This window comes from Leptidea sinapis, chromosome 12 (genome assembly GCF_905404315.1).
Source record: "Leptidea sinapis chromosome 12, ilLepSina1.1, whole genome shotgun sequence".
In the NCBI taxonomy this organism is placed as follows: domain Eukaryota; kingdom Metazoa; phylum Arthropoda; class Insecta; order Lepidoptera; family Pieridae; genus Leptidea; species Leptidea sinapis.
This window is the reverse complement of record NC_066276.1, coordinates 3,664,778-3,689,948: the sequence shown is the minus strand read 5'-3', so window position 1 is coordinate 3,689,948 and position 25,171 is coordinate 3,664,778. Positions and strand designations below refer to the sequence as shown.

At 33.6% G+C, this 25,171-nt stretch overlaps 1 protein-coding gene across 1 annotated transcript; it reads right to left on the bottom strand.

The window, feature by feature from the left end:
* Nucleotides 1-17,387: 17,387 nt before the first annotated feature.
* Nucleotides 17,388-18,374, bottom strand: LOC126967318 (uncharacterized). Its single transcript, XM_050811780.1, has one exon. The coding sequence runs from the start codon at nt 18,372-18,374 to the stop codon at nt 17,388-17,390; it is 987 nt and encodes a 328-aa protein (XP_050667737.1).
* Nucleotides 18,375-25,171: the final 6,797 nt, after the last annotated feature.

Genomic DNA, 25,171 nt, shown 5'->3' with positions numbered 1-25,171 from the left:
TTAAATCTTATAAGAATTATATTATTCATAATAGTCTGCTAACTTAAAGCATTGCTAATTCACACTCTGTCTTCTTCTATTGACCTAAGTCAGAATGAGAAAAAACACTCCTTATCGGCTGTTTAAAGTAAGCGGACCATTATGAATAAGGGGGTTAATGTTTTTTACCGAAAAAAACATACTACACAAAAACATAACAAGTAATCTCGTAGCTGCGAGCTACCGTAGGCACTGACAACTACTTCTTCTACGCTACGCCGTAGCCGTAAGTACTCGTAGGTGTATATCGCCCACGTAAGGGTGATTCAAATTTTGTTTTCTAAATTAATAATTTCTTAGATTTTTTTATGGGATAGGAGGACAAACGAGCGTACGGGTCACCTGGTGTTAAGTGATCACCGCCGCCCACATTCTCTTGCAACACTAGAGGAATCACAGGAACGTTGCCAGCGTTTTTATGATTACGGTTAATTAGCTCTACCTGTGTGTACATTTAATGTCTCCAAATTTTAGCGTCACGACGTATACATATAACGGACACCCAAAATGTTTCTGTACCACTATGGAAATCTTAATCAAAAGAGGTTTTCTAGTCATTCAATTAATAAGAAACAAAATAAAAACAGTACTGGCAATTAAAATGAAATGTTCTAAATTTGAATGTTTCAAAGTTATTTAAAAATATTCTATTCGATTCGAGCGTTTGCTTGCAGTTTGTTTTTAGATATTGTGCTTTAAATAAATAAAAAGGGTTTTATGTAATTGAATTGAATTGATGTTGATTGAATAAAATTATTTAACTTGGTTTTTGGTGACAATTTTTATACCGTTATACCACATATATATATAAATATATATATATATATATATATATATTATACTCTTCTTCAAGAGGGGTGTTTTTCAAATTTTAGTAAGTACATAAAGGAAAAAGTCAATTGAACTTATTTTTTGTCAAAATGAGTAATATCCTAAAAATCAATAAATAATAAAATATTAAAATCAACTTAACAAAAGTGATTTTACATGAGTAAATAATATTTATTTTATTTTGTTGCACGAAATCCCTTTTACTGTTACTGTCGAATAAATCAAATCTCAATCAAATTTTGTTAATTAGTTTATAATATATAAACTACTAGCTGACTTGAGTACATCAAGTAATAAATAAAATACTGTTTTTTTATGAATTTGTCAATAATATTTCATAACATCAAGAACTATTTCATAACGTTTGCTCCCTGTTGTTGTAATGAAATTGTTTCACAGCAGAACTGTCAAACCGTGCGTCAATAAATTCTCTCACAGAAAATATGTCCAAAGAAAATAAATATTGGATATAAAAATAATTATGGGTCCCAAATCGTATTTAAAACTATCCTATCTCTCAAGTTGGACTAAACTGCACTCCATGAAGTAATTGTTTTTTATGAAAATAAGGGACGAGACGAGCAGGACGTCCAGCTGATGGTAATTGATACGCCCTGCCCATTACAATGCAGTTCCGCTCAGGATTCTTGAAAAACCCAAAAATTCTGAGCGGCACTACAACTGCGCTCGTCACCTTGAGACACAAGATGTTAAGTCTCATTTGCCCAGTAATTTCACTAGCTACGGCGCCCTTCAGACTGAAACACAGTAATGCTTACACATTACTGCTTCACGGTAGAAATAGGCACCATTGTGGTACCCATAATCTAGCCGACATCCTGTCCAAAGAAGCCTCCCACTGGTTAATTAGTTAATTAGTTAGAAGTTCATTAGTTTAGGAGTCCATCGCGGACAAACAACGTGTCACTTAATTGATATATATTAAGATATATAAATTATCGTATATTTGAATTCTTTTTTTACTAATTACCCATTGAGTTCTGCATTTCAAATAAACCGACAATCGTATTACGTCATGTGAAACAAAGCAAATTCTGTCTCCAAAACGAATTTCATACTCGTGAGACCAAAACGAGATTGACATGGGACTGACGGGGGCGAGATGAACTCATAATATCTTCAGAGACTTGCCTTATGAGACTGTATAGGAGCTTTTATTAATGGATAACCTTAAACAAGATATTATGTTCTTATCACATATGCGATGAATGGATTGATATTACTTTTTTTAACGGAAAATATTGCTTAGTTTTGTAAGTTTTGTTCATTCTAGTGCCTTGGATTATTTCCGTTTTAACCTTGTTCATCACGAATTCGTATATTTGATTAAGAGTTGGTACAGTAGGCCTAGTTCTTGATAAGGCAAAAATTATATTGGTGTAAAAAATTTAAAATATATTTTTAGTAAAAATCACGTCAGTCAATAAAATTACTAAAAGCTCGGAGGAAATGTAATATATTATCTTAACTAGTAATAAAATTTCTTTGACTATAATCTGACTGGTTAAAAACACAATTATAATAAAAAGATTCACTATATAATTATGTTAAAAAACCATGAAGATACAAACGTAATTTACACATATATAAATAAGGATAGAGTATGAGTTTAATTAATTTATTGGTCATAAAAAAATATTAATATTTTATAGAAAAACAAGGAACGTTAGTGTCACAGAGGTTAAGGGTCGTTGTGTCTCATCCGGGATACGCTGGTTTGATTCCAACACATACCAATGTATTTAAAATTGTTTCAACTCATCGTATCAGTCGTCACGCCAGCATTAATGAAGTCATCCGCAGGGCATTTGCCGCTCTTAATATACCAGCTGTTTTAGAAACAAATGGTATACCCGCTGCGATGGCAAGTGTCCTGGTGGAATGATCCTGGTAGCTTGGGTACGGGGAAGGGAGCTGGTGTGGGACGCGACTTGAGTCGACACTCTGGCTCCTCATGTCCAAGTTACGTCAGTTGGTGCTGGGGCTGCTGCTTCGACTGCCGAAGACAGCAAACGTCGCAAATATGTCGATCTCAGTAAGTCATACATCTTTGTGTCGTTTGGTGTAGAGACACTTGGCCCGTGGGGCCCAGAGGTGCGGATAATGTACAAAGTACTATCTTCGCGCCTCAATAAGGCTACCGGAAACCAAAGCACTGGCAGCTATTTTTAGCTATCTAACGCGGAAATGCCGCCAGTATTATTGGTACGCTTCCACGTAATGATAGTTTTAATTTTATATACTCATAGTATTGTGAATGTAGTTATAAGATATGTTTTGTTTGAATAACCTTATAAAGTCCATTGTCAACTCGTCAGTGATTCACAATCCGTTTGGATTTATTTATCAACAACGTCACTTACAGGTACATAGAAACGATACATCCATTGTATTTACAAAACAATTTGATCCGAATAATCCACATGGAATTCAAAATATCGAGCTTCAACTAAATCCATATAAAGTCAACGTTTTTGCTGCAAAGGATTTTTCATAAAGCTTCGAAATTACAAGTGTGTTTCAGGATTAGTATCGAGCTTTGTCATAGCGAATATTTCGCCAAAATAATACTGAAGTATACTTTATTTTATTAAATAACAAAATAAATGTAAAAAAATAAGAAAATTTGTGTTATTTTATTGATATTATTCTATGTGAAATAGTTGGCTTAACCCAATATGCAGACCATACCGTTGTAACCAATGTTTGCATACGAGAAATGTTCCGCACGCTTAAGACACATCTCTCGAGTGTACGGTCAGCAGAACGATCTAGATTATTTACTAGCTAGGTGCGGTCTACCAAAATCTTGTAGTACTCGGGTCATTGGTGTCCCGCAACGAGCTTAACCCGTTTAGAATTTACACCGTTTATATTTTAGGAGTGACAAAGATTCAATTTGTTCGTGTAGGGAATCGTAGTTGAAATACTTCCTTTTTTACGGTCGAAACTCTAACCTGCAAGATTTTGAATGTAATTTGAAGCCTTTTATATTGATTTGATACATTATATATTTTTATATAGGCTATGCGTAGTTTGGGAGAAGACAATTTGTGTAAGAGTGTGTCAATATTATTATTATATTTCCAAAACAGACATCAGGAATATGTATATTTTTTGAAAGTCACATAAACTTATAATACCTACAACTCGGCCCAGTCGAGTAAGTAAGTCTTTTGTGCGGCGTTGTATATGCTTTTACAATAAGATCCCAGAAAATGTTCAAAACAACCCCGCTGTGTTTGTTGCGCCCGTTCTTTTCAGGTCTGAGGCGTACCTTTTGGAATGGGTGGTAGTTTTTGATTTTCACTACGTGATATTACATCCTATTTTGATTAAAAATATTTGAATTTGAATAGGTACCACAGCGTCTATTATTTCTGACGTAAAGCAGTAATGTGCAAATATTATTGAGTTTCAGTTCTGAAGGGCGCTGTGTTAATTTATATAATTTTAGACAAGTTGTATTTGTGTCTGCATTCTTTAATTGATGCTGTTTTGGATTAAAAGCGTACATTATTATCTAAGATAAATTGCAATTTTTGTAATTAATTTATTGTTGTACGACAATGACTATTATAACAATCAGTATATTCGATTCATCAAATTTATACATATTTTATATTTACTCATCGCATGAGTATTTACTTTGACTCAGTTGCAGTTCTACCGACAGATTCTTTGAAATAAAATTTCAATAGATCAAAGAATGATAAATTCCATTTCAGCGACAGTGAACACAAGTTGCGACAAATATTGACAGTGCATTGAAGGCTTCAGCGACGTGACCGAGTAAGTGCTGCGAGAATTTCAAGGAACCGTTGCGATTTCTTACGTGTACGAAAGAGAATCTGTTATGTGTTCTGTGCTATTTGAACGAGCTCTTCTCCAGATTTTATTATTATTTTACTCTGAAGTATACCTTTGCTGGAATCCTACTAATATTAAAAATGCGAAAGTTTGTGTGAGTGTGTGTGTTTGTTTGTTACGTCTTCACGAAAAAACTTCTGAATGAAATTTAATTAATCTTTACACTAATATAGCTTACACATCAGAATAACACATAGGGTACAATTAATAAAGATATACAGTGTATTATCCAAAATATAACGATAAGTGTCAAGAAGTAGGAAAAAAGCTGCAACTTGCGAACTGTTCAAGTTTGCTCCGCAAAGCCTGCAGGAGTTACAAAAATACATACAATGTATATCGGCTCAAATACTACAACACACCTATTATAAAAACGAAATTAAAAAATATGAATAATTTTTTCTAGAATTAAATCATAAGTCATCAATCGTAAGTGAAACGGTCGAACACTAAAAATACTTTGTATGGCAAAACAATGTTTGCCGGGTCAGCTGGTAGTTATATAAAAGTACTGTTTTTTTTATAATAATACTATCTGATGCCCGCGACTTCGTTCACGTAGATAAAGGGTTTTAAAAATAAATAAGCAAGTTTGGAATTGAAGACTGTCTCATGTCCCATTGAATCTTATTTCGAGATGAATTTCTCATCTAAATTGAAAATATACCTTAGTAAAAACTGCTTATATTCATTAGACGAATTCTCGTTTGTCCTTCTATTCCATAAAAAAAAAATACCACCCAACCTACCAGTGGGAGTCTCCTTTGCACAGGAAGCCGGCTAGATTATGGGTACTATAACGGTACGTGTAAATATTTCTGTGTTTCGGTCTGAAGGGCGCCGGAAATTACTAGGCAAATGAGACATAACATCTTATGTCTGAAGGTGACGAGCGCAATAATTGTAGTGGCGCTCAGAATTTTTGGGTTTTTCAATAATCTTGAGCGGCACTGCATTAAAATGGGCAGGGCGGATCAATTACCATCAGCTGAACGTCATGCTCGTCTCGTCCCTTATTTTCATAAAAGAAAAAAGAAAAAGAAAGACCCATTTGAAATAATATGCCTCACACCTGAGAAGAACGGGCGCAAGAAACTGAGCGGCCGTTTTTGTTTTTCTGTTTTTGTTTTTACTATCCATCTAATAAATGAAACAGAATGAATTCCACAGCTTCATAAATATATGATAAATTTTACGCCGCTCCAGAGAGAGTATGACAGTATATACCTTTAATCAATTACAGAAATATCAACGTATTCGGTTGACATTTTGCCCTCAAATGGTTCTAATATCGTCTAGACAACTTTTTCTTATACATTCTTTAATATATTATGTAACATGACACTAAGTATTTCTTCGCCAAATGAAATGAATATTGTATATCATTTACTCTCGCTTAAATTTATCCAATTTGAAAAGTAGCAGTTGCTTAGTAAAATATATTTTGCAAGGAACAAAATTTATACATAACCACAATTTTTGGTTGTGAATAAAAAAATATTTGTTAATTAAAGTGAAATATAAAAATGTTCAGTCTTTCGGCCCGTTGGTTTGAATGTACTTATCTGCCATAGATAGATTCACAGAGATTCGTATAGCCGAAACACATGGTCGGATTTGGTACGGGCAGACCATCGGATGGTCCCTTGGAGGCCTCGCACCAATTGGTCCGCCGTCGTACTCGGTACGGTCTGGAATGTAATAATAATAATAATTTTTAGAGGTGGATAATGCGACATACTATGGTATATGGTTCGGCCGGACCAAATCCGACCATGTGCTTAGGCATAACAGACAGATACACTTAATTTCATAAATATTAAGGAACTTTATTTCATCTGATGTTCCAGCGCTTTCATTGATCTCTTGATATGACAGGATTGTTTTTGATTTTACTATGAATTCATTAAAACCACGAATTTATATTTTCAACGTTGCTACACCACCATCATCATGATTTTCAGTCGGAAGACGTCCACTGCTGGACAAAGGCCTCCCCGAAAGATTTCCATGACGATTGATCCTGCGCTGCCCTCATCCAATATATTCTAGCGATCTTGACCAGATCGTCGGTCCATCTTGTGGGGGGGGGGGTCTACCAAAACTGCGTCTTCCGGTATGTGGTCGCCATTTGAGCACTTTAATGCCCCAGCGGTGACTTTGGTACTCCTACGGATGTCCTCATTTCTGATTCAATCTTGTAGGGAAACTTCGAGCAAATAGCCCTCTCCAATGCCCTCTGAGTGACCGTGAGCTTTCTTATCAGGCCCGTTAACGACCACGACTGCGTACCGTAAGCACACACACTGGTTGAAAACCTTCATCTTCAGATACTGAGGTATTTATTAAATTACCAGTACAACACCGTAATTATTGATAAATCTATTATCAAATCCTTTTTAGTATTGGCTATTATGAGTCAAATTCTAGATTAATATAAGAACTGATTGGTAGTAAACGTTATTAATTTTCCAAATCTTAATATTCAAGTCGGCGAAATTGTCTGATTAAAATTATCCCCTTGAAAAGGTTCGGTGATAAAATACAAATGTTTCCGCGTCAATTCTAAAAGACGATTCATGACATATTTTGGGATTAAGTTCGTGACACACATAGGATGAACCCAGATAATATTTTATTCCTCTTTATCAAAAATCTATTTTTAGATTATAGGTTAACTCACTCTATTCTACTCTAGTCTGCCCTCCCATACTTAATTTATAACCCAAAGCTGAGTTAAAATGTAAAAAAAAATACTATTATAATATATTGTATTTGAATTTATTGACGATACCAAATTTCTTCAAATATGAATAAGCAAGCTAAGTATAATATCATATGATAGATACTTTTTGCATGACATCTGCTGCAAAAATGGAAGTAGTTAATACATTTTATTTTACCAAAGAATTAATTATTTTTTGAATGAACATTAAATAATCCAAAGACGATGATGATAACGGTATATCAACGACAAACACATAAATAAATATTGCGTCCATTACTGATGATTGGACTAAGTAATTATTTCTAAAATGATCGTTCATAATAGTACATATTATTACATATAGTGAGATATTAAATCATTTTTGTAAAATAGTAATGTTATAAACCAATCATAACAAGTTTGTATATACATGAAATTTAATATTATTTTTAACTAAATATTAAATCAAATAATTATAATAATATGATACAATTGATTTTCAATAAAACTCAGTGTATATGCATCTTTATTCGTAGCCGTTGTGAATTTGAAATGTCTATAGCCCGTTCGCTCGAAATGTTATTCCATTGAATTACTTGTTTAGTGTACTCTGCTATCATTCATCTTATCTATTCCTATTATTATATTTTCTTTGTGCAAAAATATCGATAGAAATGGGAATATCTAAGGAGCATTTATTCTCAGTAAAAAAAAATATATTCTCTATGTTTACTGTAGTAAAGAGACATTTTAGTTACTTTCATTTAAAGTATCTTATGTATGTTTGATGTCAGTATTGTTTTGTAATTTGTTTTTCATGTACGCTTTAGTGACCTATTACGACACATGACTTAGGCTAATCAAGTCCATACATATAATTACATTACATATATAAGTAACTACAAGTAGTACTTGTTACAGTGTACAGTACCGATACATCATCATCACATTCACAATAATCGTTACTAGAATTAGATTAATTAATTAGATTGTATGAAAATACGCAATTATTTTCATACTTTTTAGTGCATATTATTGAAGTCGGTTGTGTTTTATGTTAAAATGTTTTATTACTCAACAGCACTCGTCGGCTTCTCTCAGCCTCGTCATTTTCCTATAAACTACAACCTGGTAGAAAATGCTAATGATCTATTAAAAATTCTTATGCTTTCATTTAACAATGAAAGTTATGGTGAATATGCTAAACCAGATTTACTATTTATTTAACTATTTTGTGAAATCTTTATTGTTGTGAGAGTATTGGCGGTTGTAATCTTTTACCACGAGGACAACCTTGTAATTAATTGCCATTCTTCGACCGACAAAAACTTTTCCTCGAATCTTAAAACATGTTCAACGAGCCTAAGAAGTTTCACTTCAAAAACATCGCCAATGCAGTTCAACTTTTTAGTTTGATATCTTTGATTAATTTATAAGAACAATAAATAGCTTTTTATTACGGCAACTTTATATTGTAGTGGGTATCTTGACACTCAATGGCATCTTTTAAATTTTGTAACAAACGCTTTGTGTTATCTTACATTGAAATTAATAAAATACAAAATACTTACTGATGATGATATGTGTTCCAAGTTTCTTTTTTATTTCCTGTAGTATTATTTTACAAAGCTTTACTACGCAACCCGGCATTTTAGTTTCATTTCTTAGCAAAGTCTAACAGTGTGGCACGTCAACGTCACACATTGTTCGAGACTTTCCCAAGTACGCCTACTTGGCCGTAGAATTGGTTGCCACACTTTGCGACAACGCCTGCAGTATCTAGTTGGAGCCCAGCGAATACCAATCCTAAATCTAAGATATGTTATTGGATTGATGCATCATTCCAAAATTATATAGATCTATGAAAAAGCATTTCCCAGACAAGTCGACACTGAGAATAATACGCAGACGCTGATTATAAGTGGGTTAATTAAGAATGAACAAGATCAATTAAATGATAAATCACGTGATAAATAATGTACGTGAAAACCGTTCAATATGTTGATTTTAATCTCCATTTGAAACAGTGAATACAGGAATTGATCAAACCTTTTTTCAAACTACTTCGTAGTTCGTACAAACAGATGGATAGATAAATTGAAATATGGAAATGAAAGTGAGGGCTCGCTTTTCCAATTTCCTTCCACTTTTATCTCTGTTACAAATATAGATTTCATTTGTGTGCCGTAATTAAAGTGGTTGTTCTGTTTTGGTATTTCTTATTTATTTATTTATTATATCATCAAAGATTAAAGTGATTTGCATTAATAAAACATAGGCATACATAGGCAGGTCGTAGCATCGCTAATAAGACCTGTGTGGTAAAAATAAACAAACCCATTATAATATTATAATTAATGTGAATGTAAGTTTCTTTGTTACGCTTTTACGCCGGAGCTACTGAACCGATTTAAATGAAATTTGGTACAGCAATAGACTAGAGCTTTGGAAAGGACATAAGCTACATTTTATCCCGGAAAATCCACGGGATTTGTGAAAAACTGAAATTAGCGTTGATGAGCTATAACTCTACCAATAGTAGGTTTAGTTTGCCATAGAAATCTTCCTCGAAATAAGATTAATATAATATGTTGGCATTGGGAGCGAAAAAGGGAACCAGAACTGGAATAGGAAATGAGTTTAAAAAAAAAAAAGAAAAATTTAAAAAAATTCCTTTATTATTATAATTCAATATCAACCCAGTCGCTTTAATTCTCTCATGATCATAATAAAATCTGCTGATTGCCTGATATTTTATTAAAGATATAAAGCTATCTGAAAAATTTATCAAATTTTTAGTTGACTAATTCAACTGTAAACTTATATAGTATACTATGAAGTCGCTTCCACTCTCTATTAGATCTTTTAAACTATTCGACTGATTTTAATGCAGTTTTCAGCAATAGATATAGTGATTTAAGAGGAATATTATATATGTAACAAACATACATATTATAATGCGTGTAAAACCGAGTCGGATCGCTAGTATCTATTTTTTATGAAAATAAGGGACGAGAGGAGTAGGACGTTCAGCTGATGGTAATTGATACGCCCTACCCATTACAATGCAGTGCAATTCAGGATTCTTGAAAAACCCAAAAATTCGCGTTCGTCACCTTGAGACATAAGATGTAAAGTCTCATTTGCCGAGTAATTTCAACCAGCTACGGCACTCTTCAGAACGAAACATAGTAATTACATAGTAAACACATTACTGCTTTGCGGCAGAAATAGACGCCATTGTGGTACCCATATTCTAGCCGGCTTCCTGTGCAAAGGAGCCTCCCTCTGGTATATAGTATATTAATAATTTAAGATATAAATTTTAGTTCAATATAGTTCGCTAGCGTTAGTAAATCATTAGGTAATTTTTAAACAAGAAATAAAGCCTTCAATTACTATATCAACTAATTTATATTTCTAAAAGCCTTTGTTAAATTATAAATATTAAAAGGTATATTAAGCTCGAAAGGTATTAAAACTATTTATAGAATTACTCGCTGACCCAGTAAACGTTGTAAAATAATTATAAAAAATTGCAAAAAAGACGCAACCTATTTTCAGACCAACCAAATATATCCCTCTACAATTTTTGTATTCGATTGCCATTTTGCAACCCTATAGAGGATTTGTGGATGGAACAGAATAATATAAAAATCGTGATATAAAAATTTGAAGATATATATAAATTATGAAATTGTATGTATTTTTCAATGCCGAATTATAATAAAATAAAATAGAAAAATTGTCAACAAAATAAAAAAATATATATTTCGGATTGTGTCACCCTTATTATTTACGGTTATAAAAAATAAATGTTGACTGACTCTCAGACCTACCCGATATGCACACAAATTTCATACGAATCGGTTCAGCCGCTTCGGAGGAGTTTGGTAACAAGCACCGGGACACGAGAATTTTAGATATTAGATATTTCATTTATTTCGAATCAGCTGCATTCTAACGATACAATTAATAATTCATTGGCTGTGATCAGCATTACAATGCAGTGCAATTCAGGATTCTTGAAAAACCCAAAAATTCGCGTTCGTCACCTTGAGACATAAGATGTAAAGTCTCATTTGCCGAGTAATTTCAACCAGCTACGGCACTCTTCAGAACGAAACATAGTAATTACATAGTAAACACATTACTGCTTTGCGGCAGAAATAGACGCCATTGTGGTACCCATATTCTAGCCGGCTTCCTGTGCAAAGGAGCCTCCCTCTGGTATATAGTATATTAATAATTTAAGATATAAATTTTAGTTCAATATAGTTCGATAGCGTTAGTAAATCATTAGGTAATTTTTAAACAAGAAATAAAGCCTTCAATTACTATATCAACTAATTTATATTTCTAAAAGCCTTTGTTAAATTATAAATATTAAAAGGTATATTAAGCTCGAAAGGTATTAAAACTATTTATAGAATTACTCGCTGACCCAGTAAACGTTGTAAAATAATTATAAAAAATTGCAAAAAAGACGCAACCTATTTTCAGACCAACCAAATATATCCCTCTACAATTTTTGTATTCGATTGCCATTTTGCAACCCTATAGAGGATTTGTGGATGGAACAGAATAATATAAAAATCGTGATATAAAAATTTGAAGATATATATAAATTATGAAATTGTATGTATTTTTCAATGCCGAATTATAATAAAATAAAATAGAAAAATTGTCAACAAAATAAAAAAAAATATATTTCGGATTGTGTCACCCTTATTATTTACGGTTATAAAAAATAAATGTTGACTGACTCTCAGACCTACCCGATATGCACACAAATTTCATACGAATCGGTTCAGCCGCTTCGGAGGAGTTTGGTAACAAGCACCGGGACACGAGAATTTTAGATATTAGATATTTCATTTATTTGGAATCAGCTGCATTCTAACGATACAATTAATAATTCATTGGCTGTGATCAGCATTGCAGCTAGTTATGCGGGGACCATTCCTAAATCTAATATTTTACAAATTTCAACAAATCGCAAACCGGTTGCTGTAGACAGGCTTAATTGTACGCCTCGGATTGGGTATGCATTTCATTGCTACAATTTGCAGAATTAGTCTAACGTGATTTGTGTTACAAATTCCAATGCTTGTCTATTTCGAACATACGGCACGATATTTTGCTAATAAACGCTCTGTTCTTTGTGAAATATGTCAATTATGTTTTGTAAGTATTTTTATGGATTGGTAGGTCAGGGATGGTTTTTGTTGAAGTTATTATGACAATAATAGTCCTCTGTTATAAAACACGCACCTTTTTAAATATTTATATACTGTTTTATATTTTTATGAACTTTGAAGCTAAATGAGCTTTCAAACTCATAATAATATTATATTAAGTAAGTAAGTAAGTATATCTTTATTTGGAACAAGCACTATATATGATATATATAATACACGTGAAAATTTCCAAAATATAATAACAAATAATATGTAAAAACTTATCTAAAAAATTACTATAATATGCCTAATCTAATTAAAACTAAAATACATTAAAAACTAAAGAAAGGCTTATTCTATATCAACATAATAAGGTGGAGTTTGCAGTGTATTGTCCCAAAATGGTTTGCTACTCAGCATATTAGTTGGGTATAACCATAGGGTATAACCCAACACTGATTTTCAGTAGCTACCTTCAAGAAGGCGGTCGTCGCGATTATATATAAATGCTTTTTATTAATATATCCGCTTTTCAATTTAATGATCCAGTCTTATGCAATTGAAACGATTATATTAATATTGTTTAAGTTTTTAAGTAAAACGTTACAAACAGAGATATGGATCTGATCCAAAATAAAAGTTTTACTTTTATTATTATTTATACTTTTGATCATAATATAATAAAAATTGTTGTTTATGATTTCACTTATACAATTCTGCATTCGGACGATGGCATAAGTCTTTAATGATAAGAAGCCAAATATTGAGAACCATGAGATAACGCTCCTTATATACCCGTATGTTTTACGCAATGTGTTATATAACGCATCAGTTCGACTTTGCTCTTGTATTTTTCAGTGAGTCCGCTCAACGAATTGCCCTCATTTTGTGTTCAACCTAGTCGTATGGAGTAACGTGTTCTTCAACTTCAAACAATTAGCTAAGTTAGATTTTGCTAATCACATGCAGTTGATGAAACATGGTATAGGGTTGCTGATTTATCCACAATCATCATGTTATTTTGAACAGAAGTAGTTAAAGTAAATGGTATTAGTATTGAAGCAGTTTACGAAAGATTTGAATAGTTTTAATTTAAAAATATATACTTCATATGCCATGTCAAGATGAATATGTATGCTCAGTTTCAGTGGAATAAATTGAATGGTTTTAACGCTATAACCTGCTTTTTCCATGTATTTTTGCTCTGAATGAACAGTTTGTGATGTTATACTCACAATATCCTGCGTTTTTTCCCGCGTAAAAAAAAAACATTGTTTTCGAATACGTGTTTTAGCTTAATAACTCAACACAAGGAAAACTTCATTTAATTTGTATATTTTAATCAAAATTAATTAATCTCTTACACAATATATCAAAAGATAAATTAACACTAAAGCATTGCGGCGGTAACTATTGTAATATAATTTTTTTTTTTTTTTTTTTTTTATTTATTTATCATATTACATATACCAATATAAAACTAGGTCAAATTAGCATCTAAAAAAAAACCACAAAGGTTAACAACTAATGCTAATAACACTTAATAATACGTCACAACTCAACAACAACTTATGCTATAAATTAAATGAACACAGTGAAAATATTTTAAAAGACTTAAAAACGAATAAATATAACTTATAAATATGACTTAGCAGGTTCAAATTCTCTTAGCTGCTATAATTTATGTAATAGGTAATCCTTTATTCTATAATTAATGTTTTTAGTATTTAAATTTTGCCGCTCACTGAAGGGCAGCTCATTTAGCAAGCGAGGTATTAGGTAATCGGCAGTTCGTTCGCCGTACACGTTGCAGGCCCGGAGAATCGACAACCGGTTCTGAGTTATGGCTCTTGTTTGTATAGGATGTTCTATCTTTTGCAATCTTATTTTTTCATTAAAAAAGTATTGGCTTAATAGCATTTGCTTAACTTTATGATAAATGGGCAAGATATTGCAATGTTTAAATATTTCATTTTCGTTTTGTTTTAATTTTCGAAACATATTTGCAGATAATGTATTTTTTAAAATTTTTAATTGAAGATTGTATATTTGCTTCAGATATGAGGAATATGTACGGCCATAGCTTGTTAGGCCATATTGAATATAGGATTCCGCTAATGAATTATAAAGCATAATTTTTACTTTAAAGGGAATTCTATTTTTTAATATTTTTATATTTCCTAGGAACTGGCGTAACTTATTGCTAATGTGTTCGATGTGGTAGCTCCAGTTGAATTTTGAATCAATTATTAGGCCAAGGTATTTATGTGTATCCACTATATCAATTGCAGGACACCTACAGGTTCCTAGCCCATGCAGACAGTTATGATTGTGTGCAATTATAGATTTTGGTGTAGGGTGCTTGATGTAGGGTGATTTGATAATCATGAGCTTAGTTTTACTAATGTTTAGTACTAAACCAGCATCATGACACCATTTAGTTATCGTGTCCAAGTCAGACTGAAGATCTTCACATGCTCTATGGATATCTTTACTTGACACAATAAGGCAAGTGTCATCTGCAAATTGGTAACACGTGCTGTATTTTAGGCAGTTTCCCAAATCGTTCACATACGATAAAAAGTGTAGGGGACCCAGGACTGATCCTTGAGCCGTTCCCTCAGTCACCATTTTGGGGTCACTGTATGTATTTTGTACTTTAACAGTAAATGTACGATTTGTGAGATAATTTTTGCACCACTTTAGTAACGGACCCCTGATTCCACAATCATCTAGATTTTGGATTAGTTGTTCATGCTGCAATGTTTCAAATGCCCGCGAAAAGTCAATAAATAGGGCCAGTACAAATTTTTTGTTGTTTAAGTGAGCATTTACCTCGTCAGTGAAAGAACATAGGAGGTCTGTTGCACTTTTACCCGCTTGAAACCCAAATTGATTGCTACTAATTACCTCTTTCTTTTGATAGAATTGATGAATCTGATCACTCACGATTCTTTCTATGATTTTGTCAATTTCAGAAAGTAAAGTAATTGGCCTGTAGTTCGTATAATTTTCGTGATGACCCTTTTTGTACACTGGTCTTACACAACCTATTTTGAGGTCATTAGGAAAATCGCCTGTTTCGACGCTACAGTTTATTAAATTTGCAATTGGTAGGGCCAGATATTGGTTAGCTAGTTTAAGTTCACTTACTTTAATACCATCTAGTCCAGGTGCCTTATTTGAGTGTAATTTCTTAATTACTTTACTAACATCGTCTTTGGAGACCTTTTGGAATAACATTGTAGTATTTAAGGGCTTGCGATACGTACTTGCATCATCAAGTTTTAGTTTGCAATTTGGAATTATATTTTTTACTGATTTTTCAAATCCATTCGCAAAGTTATCAGCTATCTGTTTAACGGAAAGGCCCTGGCCTTCGAACGCCTTTAGTATCACTTCGTCAATGGTTAAATTTGTCCGCCCTAGCATTTGATTAATAATTGTGTAGATTTTTTTTATATCTTTAAAATTTTTCTTTATTTCTTTTAAATAATATGCGTCACGTTTGGATTCCATTAATTTATGGAGTTTGTTTCTGGTTTTATTATATTGTAGTCTGATTAAGGGATCATAACTACTCTTTATCCAAAGCTTATATAACTTGTTTTTTTTTTCGCAAAGCCGATTTACGTTTCCATCTATCCAAGGAGCTGTGTTTGATTGAGTTTTGTTTTTTTTGTATTTTATTAATTTATAATTTCTTGCAACCTCTCTGGCTGCTAGAAACGACTTTTTGATATAAGCCAATATATTGTCTGGCGTATTTATTAAGTTAGTCTGTTCCCAGTCAACCCTACTCATTTCTTTGTGAAAAATATTTTGATCAATAGTAATCTTTTTGGTAGCACCCTGTGTACGTCTCGTTGGTGACGAGTTATTAATGCATGTAAATACAATACCTCGATGATCCGCCAGTACCTCGTCAAGCACCGCCGAGTACGGATCTAATGTGGGGAACCGCGCGAAAATATGATCTATACAAGATTTGGTGACCTTATTTAGTTTTGTTTCTATTCTCGTGTAATTTGAAATACCACACATCAATCCGTACTCACTAAGTGCATCCAAGTAGTAATCTTTATGGGATGATTGGTCTTTTAGGTCTATGTTTGTATCGCCGATAAGTAATATATTATTTGTTTTAGAGTCATACCGTGAGATGTACCTGCTAAGTTCATTTATAAAAAGGTTTTTATTTTTACACGGAGGTTTGTAGATTGCACATATAACTACGTTTACATCGGTGGGTAACTTTATTATACCTGTTAAGTTTTCAAACATAAAAGTTTTGTGAGGTGTTAGTGTAAACTTAAGGTAATTCTTTACATAAATAATTATACCGCCTCCCCGTTTTTTATCTCGTAATTGGGCATACATATTATAACCCGTTAAATTATATAAATTCACAATACTTTCTGAAATGCCAACTTCGGATAAAACTATCAAATCTATAGTATAATTACAAGTGCTGATCACTTGTTGGAGTTTGGTGAAATTCTTTATTATAGAACGTATATTAAAATGTATACAAGTAAACAATGCGTGACTTTTAGGTGGTAGTTGTAGAAAGTAATTATTTATATTATTACAATCTAAGATTTCTTTAATTTTTATTGCCATAAGAGTATTATTTATTTACTAAGTAATTTAAATTCTACTAAGAAATAACAACAGTAAGATATTATAATGTATAGGTACCTGTTTAGAATCATACTTTATAATGTGATATTAGAAGGTTACAGCTGTTTTTGTATATGATCTATATCCTTTTCAGTGCGTACATAGTAGATTTTACTATTTGGGCCTTTTCTTACACAAATCTTGCCTTCCTTACACCAAATAAACTGGGCAATTTTACTTAATTGGGTTTTGGTATTGTATAACAGCGTTTTTAAATATTTTGTTAGGGCCTCTCTAATAAAGACTCGATTTTCTGCTGCTTCTTTTGGTGATTCTGGCAAGAGTCCACCTACCGTGAGACGTTTCTCTTTCCCTGCATCGATCCACTGTCTTTGGGCTGCTTTAGATTTCATTTCTACAAGAAATGTACACGGACGATCTTTAGGGCCGGGCAAGCGTTGGGAGGACATAATATCATTCACGTTGGTATTCAATTTCGTTGCAAGCGTTTCTATCACTTTACCTATATCTTTTACAGATGTTTGAGGTAAGCCTGCTATTTCTAAGGTACTTGTTAACGACTTTTGATGAAAACTTTTTGTCTCCTGCTCCAAAACAGTTACTCTTAGTTCTAGGTTCTTATTTCTATTTTGAAGATCGAGGTTTTTATTCTCAAGTTCTTTTATTTTGACATCCTGTTTCTTTAAGGATTGCTCAATGGTACATAGCTGATCACTCAGAAACTCAATAGATGTTTCAAGGCTTCCAAATTCCTCTCTGAATGTTTTTTTCAGTTCACGGCTTATATCCTGGATTAGCTTTTGCGTGTCAAGTTGGGTATTTATTACGTGATCTGTTACCGATTCTGTCTCCTCGCAATCGTCTTCAGGTGTTATGAAAGACGATCTGCGTGCTACGTTCTTCATACAGTCATCGCAGCTCCACTCGATGCTCGTTGAGTTGCGAAGAGTACTAAGCTGTTTATTTGATAGCTTAGCACATGCTGGGTCTGCATGTACCGTTACATTACACCTACTGCATACCAAGCCAGGCACTTTTTTGGTAATATTTCTCTTACATTTATCACACTTTGTTAAAACCATTGTAGGTAGTTACAAAATATTCACTGTTCAGAAACACGACCGTTTGCATTAATGCACTGACGTAGACTGTGCATTAATGCTTAATAATTGTCTGTGCATACAATGACGAGCCAGCCAACATTGATTGAGTGTTGTTAGTAGGCATTGTTGACGAAATCAGAAGCAGTTGTTAAAGCAAATGGAAATGTCAACTTGATATATTTGATCACCTGGGTATTATGTACCTATATATGATGAGATCACAATTATAGTCTGTCTGGTCTCAATTTACAATGTTTAGAACTAAAGTCCGGCCGCAAAGCAAGAAGAATTTCGTCCGTTAACCTTAATTACCTGTCTCTGTTACTTCGACGTAAATATAATGCGTCTTGCTCGCTTTAAAATTCGTGAGGACGGCAGCCATTGCTTGTGTGCGATTGAGACACATTATATTTACGCGGGAGTGACAGGGATAGGTAATAACAGGTTAACGTACGAAATCTTCTTGCTTAGCGCCTAGTATCGTTAAGACTTACTACTAGTGTTCAATAAATGTGGAAATGACGGTGATGAATATATCTTCTTCTTATATCTATCTTGGCGAAGTGACAGGTGCCAACGCCCAACGGCTCGGGTAATACTAGCGTCACATAGTCAAGAGTCTGCATCCGACCACTGCGAAGACGATGTGCATGTCATTTTGCATTCTGAAAATCTTCTTGTAGGTACTATTGTTGCGTCGTACGTACGTATTTAGATTTATTAGGTTCATATAATCTCCATATGACGTCCGTGATAAGCTGGAAGTTAAAGTTCTGGATCCGAGGATCGCAAGAAAATTAAAGTTAGCGGTCACTATTTTATCTATGTCCTGACTTTGCACAGATAGGTAGGGCTCAAAAAGTACTCACGCACGCAGACTAAAACAAATTGACTGACTCTTATCGCGAGTGTACGACGTATCTGTAATGTTCACCTAAAATAATATATCTCACCTATTTTCATGCGTTGCCTAGCACCAGGAAGGTCTATCTAGATGAACTACTCAGGAAAATATTTTATTATTTTACTCATTTCAATACGAGGGTGGCAAAAGCAACAGAAAACTATAAAAGCTCAAAAGATAATGAAAATAAAGAAAAACAAAAATAGCTTCGTATGCAAAATAGGTCACTATGTGTTTCCTTGACAATTTAAAATTCGATGATATTTTGCAAAAATTTAAAGTGAAATTGCAGGCAGCTATGATCAAATATTTAGTCCATGGTCTAATTCATCGTACTTAATACCAAGTAAACATCTTAACAATTTCTGTTTGTTATTTATTATTAAATGAAATGAAAATGCAAGTATTGTTGACTGATTTAGAATTTTTCCCGCAACGTATGCATCATCATTAAGATGACGTAATATGACATTTCGTTTTCTCGTCTGAATAAATATCGAACGAATAGTGCAAGTTTTAATATAGGAGGCTTCTTTCACGTCGCATAGGTGGGTCGTGAAGCAGTAATGTAGGTACAAGCATTGTATTTCGATTTTTTGAGACTTAATATAATATTATATATTCTCAAATTAACAAGCGCAATTACTATGCTGGTCAGATGTTTAGATTCAATCAAGAACTCTGAGCTGTATGTTTTTTTGTTTATATTTGACATATTCGTAATAATATACAAGTAAGTAATTAAAATAGCACAAATAAACATGAAAAATACAACCTTATGTTCACCACATTTTTTTTAGTAGAATCAGCGTAGATGGTTTTAGTCATACGTTTTTTTATAGAGACATTGGCTGCACGTTTTCTTTTTATGGGTTTTTGGTCCCGTAGGTGAGGTATCAGCCTCTTCAGGGGTATGAGGTTTAGTTTCTGATGATGTACCAGGACTTCCAAGGTCTGCCGTTTGATCCATCGAATCTGAGAATTGTAGCAATTTAAAAACAATAAGGATGTCCTCTTTTATGTGTCTAGGCATTGATATTAATGCCAGTCTTACTTTCAGCCAAGGTTCAGTAAGCTGCAAGTAAAATCCTTTATGTAATCTCTGCAGGGTACATCTTCTGACCAGATTTTGACAAATTTTTGTCCCTTGGATGTTGCCCGAGCCGTTTTCTACCACTGATGTTCGCTTGTGGTATCTGTTTAGTGTGCATGGTATCGGTAATCCGTATGTGTGGTATCCGTGAAGATGGGGGCCTTTCGAGTTCATTTGTGGAAGACCTACAAAGTTTCGTGCCTCAGTTCCTTAGTCGTTTCTCAACTGAAACGTCTTCTTCAGAGTCCGAGGGTTCATAGATTTCATCTTCTTGAACGTCATCTTCGACGACGAAGTCTTCCTCTTCACTAGCAGAATCGTCCTCTAGACTGTGTGGATTCAGCACTTCATTCATAGCGGATATTTTAATCATAAGCTGCATACATGCGAAAATCTACAATGAAATCAAATTATAAGACAAAATTGACTCTCGCCTTAATACAAAATAGTTATGTTAAAGTTAACCATCCGTCACAACAACGGACAAAGTTTTCATTTCTCGACAACTAAAACACTTACCTGAATGACACGTGTGATGATGCATCGATCCAGGCGGATGCAAAGGTCATTTAAAGGGACAACTCGTTTCGAATCAAAATAAAAAAGAAACAGCAATATGAACCCGTCGATCGATGCAGGTTAGCCTTCTCGGATTACTATTATTATTACTATTACTAGGATAGGATGTATAACTATAATAGACACTGTAAATACACTGAATACGCCCGGATGCGGTATATTCGAAATTTCACACTGATGTTTGAACAGCACGCGGAGAACTGAAATTAACATTCGTAATTATTACTAATTAGTTTGTGGTGAAGTTCGTTCAGTGAACTATTATTTTTGATGCTATTGCTTAATTATAATTTATTTGAGGGTGATTTGTAGTGATATAAGCATCTATGAATTTGAATTTTGTTTTCGAATAATAAGAAGATAGATTCAAAATTTGTCTTTATAAAACGACTCGGTCACCGTCTCTCTCGGGAAAACCGGCCCATATTCTAGCGCTCTACAAAACGCAGGTCCGGCCACACATGGAGTATTGCTGTCATCTCTGGTCTGGCGCACCCCAGTATCAGCTCGATCCATTTGACCGCAGAGCAGCTCGAATTGTCGGGGACCCAGTGCTCTGAGAACGGCTGGATCACTTGGCGTTGCGTAGAGACGTCGCTTCATTGTGTGTCTTCTACCGCATTTATCACGGGGAGTGTTCCGAAGAGCTGTTTAACCTGATTCCTGCCGCCGAATTCCACCTTCGCACGACATGCCTCAAATTAGGATATCATCCCCACCATCTGGATGTGTGGCGGTCCTCCACAGTGCGGTTTTCAAGAAGCTTTCTTCCTCGTACTACTAAGCTGTGGAATGAGCTTCCTTGTGCGGTGTTTCCGGGACGATACGACATGGGTACCTTCAAAAAAAGCGCGTACACCTTCCTTAAAGGCCGGCAACGCTCTTGTGATTCCTCTGGTGTTGCAAGAGAATGTAGGCGGCGGTGATCACTTAACACCTGGTGACCCGTCCGCTCGTTTGTCAACCTATTCCATAAAAAAAAACACACATATTGAGCGGCAAATCGTAGTGTATATACTATACATAATTTTGGTCCTAATATTTAAAGTTACAATAATTACCTTTTAGTTTACACAAATGATTGAAATACCCACACTATTTTATGATATTACAATGTTATGATTCCATTCAATGGGATTATAAGGACAAGAAATGAAAGAATTTATTTCGTTCATACAACAAACAGCAACTTCGAATTAAACTTTTCTTCAATAAATCAGATGGAATCACAAACAAGTCCTCGGGCATTCATCCAAGGATTCAGTTCACAATCGTGACTCGGCAGCAGTATTCAATTAACGTATTAATCTTTTGTTCGTCTAAAACAAGTTGAAATCCATTTCTTGTCAGAATAGTTGTAAACACTGTTAAGTTACAATTAATTCTATACCAGTGGGAGGCTTTGCACAAGATGACGGCTATATTATGGGTATCACAACCGCATCTATTTATGCCGTGAAGCAGTAATGTTTAAGCATTATTGTGTTTCAGTCTGAAGGGTTGCATAGCTAGTGAAATTACTGGGAAAATGAGACTTAACACCGTATGTCTCAAGGTGATGAGCGCAATAATTGTAGTGCCGCCCAGAATTTATGGGTTTTGCAAGAATCCTGAGCGGCACCGCATTGTAATGGGCAGGGCGTATCAATTACCATCAGCTCGTCTTGTCCCTTAGTGTCATAAAAAAAAATCTTGAATTAGATCGTAACCATTGTAAATGTTTCTTAAGATTATTAAAAAAAACTTATTTTATATTTTCAATATCGGTGATTTTTCAAAAAGTCCAATAATTTTCAACTTTTTTACAAAGTTGAAGGATGTTGTATAAGAAAAATTAAAAAATGATAAATAAAATAAAAATCCTATCTTTCACCTAAAAGATAAATACATATATTTAGGTTTTGGTAACGGATCGTGCTTTATTATAATATCATGAATAGAATAATATGATACCTTCTTTATTGCTATGTATTTTTTGCGAAAAAAATTAACTTTAAAATAAAATAAAAAATTATACATCAAGACTAATAATCTAATAACTTATAACCAGAAAAAATATTCAAAACCAGATCACACAGAGATTATTCGTCAACAAATGAAATAAACAACGCGACCGCGCGTTCAGTGCGAAGCCACAAACTGAGAGTTGAACATGACTTATACAAGATTTATCAACGATGCGTCACTCGACCGGTTGGCTCAGTGGAAGAGCACTCGATGTTAAATTTTTTATAAACTTTATTTGTGTAATTAATTTTAGAAGAATTTTATTTCTTTAAAAATAATTGTTAATATTATTCGTAAAAAGCTCCATATCCTAGCAACTTGTACAATACAGATAATATTCCATTTATAAATCGTTGCGTCAGTGTATTTGTAGAAATGATTAAATATTGTTTTCGAATACAATTCATAGCATCAAAACAGTTATTTCAATTAAATTATTTCCGGAGCTGAAATGTTAACAGCTCTGTTGTATCATCCTTTATTATACTGTTTTGTGTTAGTGTGTTCAATCGTTAAGCTAAAAAAATCAATTAGTATTTAATTAAGACTTGGGGCTTAGATTAAGGATTGGTTGGCTGCGCTCCAACTAGATACCGTACAACTTATGAAAAATTGATTTTTAAATACGGGTACTCTATATTGTAGTGTGTATTGGCTATTTGTAAAGATGCTTGTGTGCGTGGCATCTTGACACTCAATGGTTTCTTTCAAATTTTGTAACAATTGCTTCATGTTATTTTACATTGAAATTAATAAAACACAAAATACTGACTGATGATAATATGTGATCCCAGTGTCTTTCTTACTTCTTGTTATAAAGTTATTTAGTTGTATTAGTTGTTGTATTAAGTTGTGTAAAAATAATTTACAAAATTTAACTACGCAACCCGGTATACCAGTTTCAATTATTAGCAAAGTGTAACAGAACATGTGGCACGCCAACGTCACACATTGTTCGAGACTGGCTAAATTACGCCCACTTTGGTGTGGAATTAGTTGCCGCACTTTGCTACTACATCTGCGGTATCTAGTTTAACCAATCCTAATCTAAGATTTAAATTTTTTCATTTTTTTTCTTCGAAATGGTAACATAGTTTTTGATAAGGCATAATAATTAATTATCGTCTACTTAACAATCTATTTTGAATAAAGAATTTTATCAAGAGTTCGATAGGCATTAAACACGTGTTAACTAATTTAGGTTTATAACTTCGTCAAGCATTTTAAAATGAATAAGGCGGTATATAGTTGCAATACATAGTATATGATTTTTGGCACACAACTCTATGCCAAAAATCTGCCAATTATTATGAGCTACAGGCTACGTTTTCTATGAAATGGTGTACTAGAGACATAATCTAATAACAGATCACGTGTCCTGACGCGAGTTTAACATTTTATACCAATAAACAATTCGTTTTTTTTAAAAGTGATAACCTATAATTCTGGGATTAATTACACAAGTTAAATTTATAAACAAAGCTCCGTGCGAGTGCTCTTCCACTGAGCCAACCGTTCGAGTGACATGTCGTTGATAAATCTTGTATATGTCTTGTTCAACTATCTAGATTGTATATCTATATCCAGTATAATAGGTTACGGGACCGGAAAAAGATACCATAATATCTAAGTATACCTATAGCCAATTTTGTAGATAAATTTCCCATTTAAGACACACAACTGCACTTAGGAATCCCTTAAGATGTCGTTGGTGGACATCTCAAAGGGTTTCAAGAAGTAAATGGAGGTGTTGCGGCAACTATAACGTACAATTTATGTCATTCACGCCAGGACTTCCTTCACTTCGTATTCTCAAAGCACAGTGGTTCTCAAAGTGTATATTTTTTTCTGATTAATATGATACAAAACTTGTTGTAGGTTTCTGTATCTCGAAGTACTTTCTAGGTGCACCTGGAAGTCAAATTTACATCAACAGTAAATAATAAAGCCTGTAGTCTCCAGGCAGATATCTACTAGATTAAAGGTAACAGAACAAATTTGAAAACAAGAGAAAGATGGCAAAGTAAAACATAAGTATTTCATGGTGTAACTACAGGTGGTGTGTGGACACGCTAAATAGCGCTACTTTAAGTATTATAAAAATACACTTGTAGAGCACAAGAATATTTTTTTTATGAAAATAAGGGACGAGACGAGCAGGACGTTCAGCTGATGATAATTGATACGCTCCAA

Bases quoted from the DNA above. Each gene is read 5' to 3' on its own strand.
- LOC126967318 (XM_050811780.1), bottom strand. From the start codon at position 18,374: ATGGTTTTAACAAAGTGTGATAAATGTAAGAGAAATATTACCAAAAAA.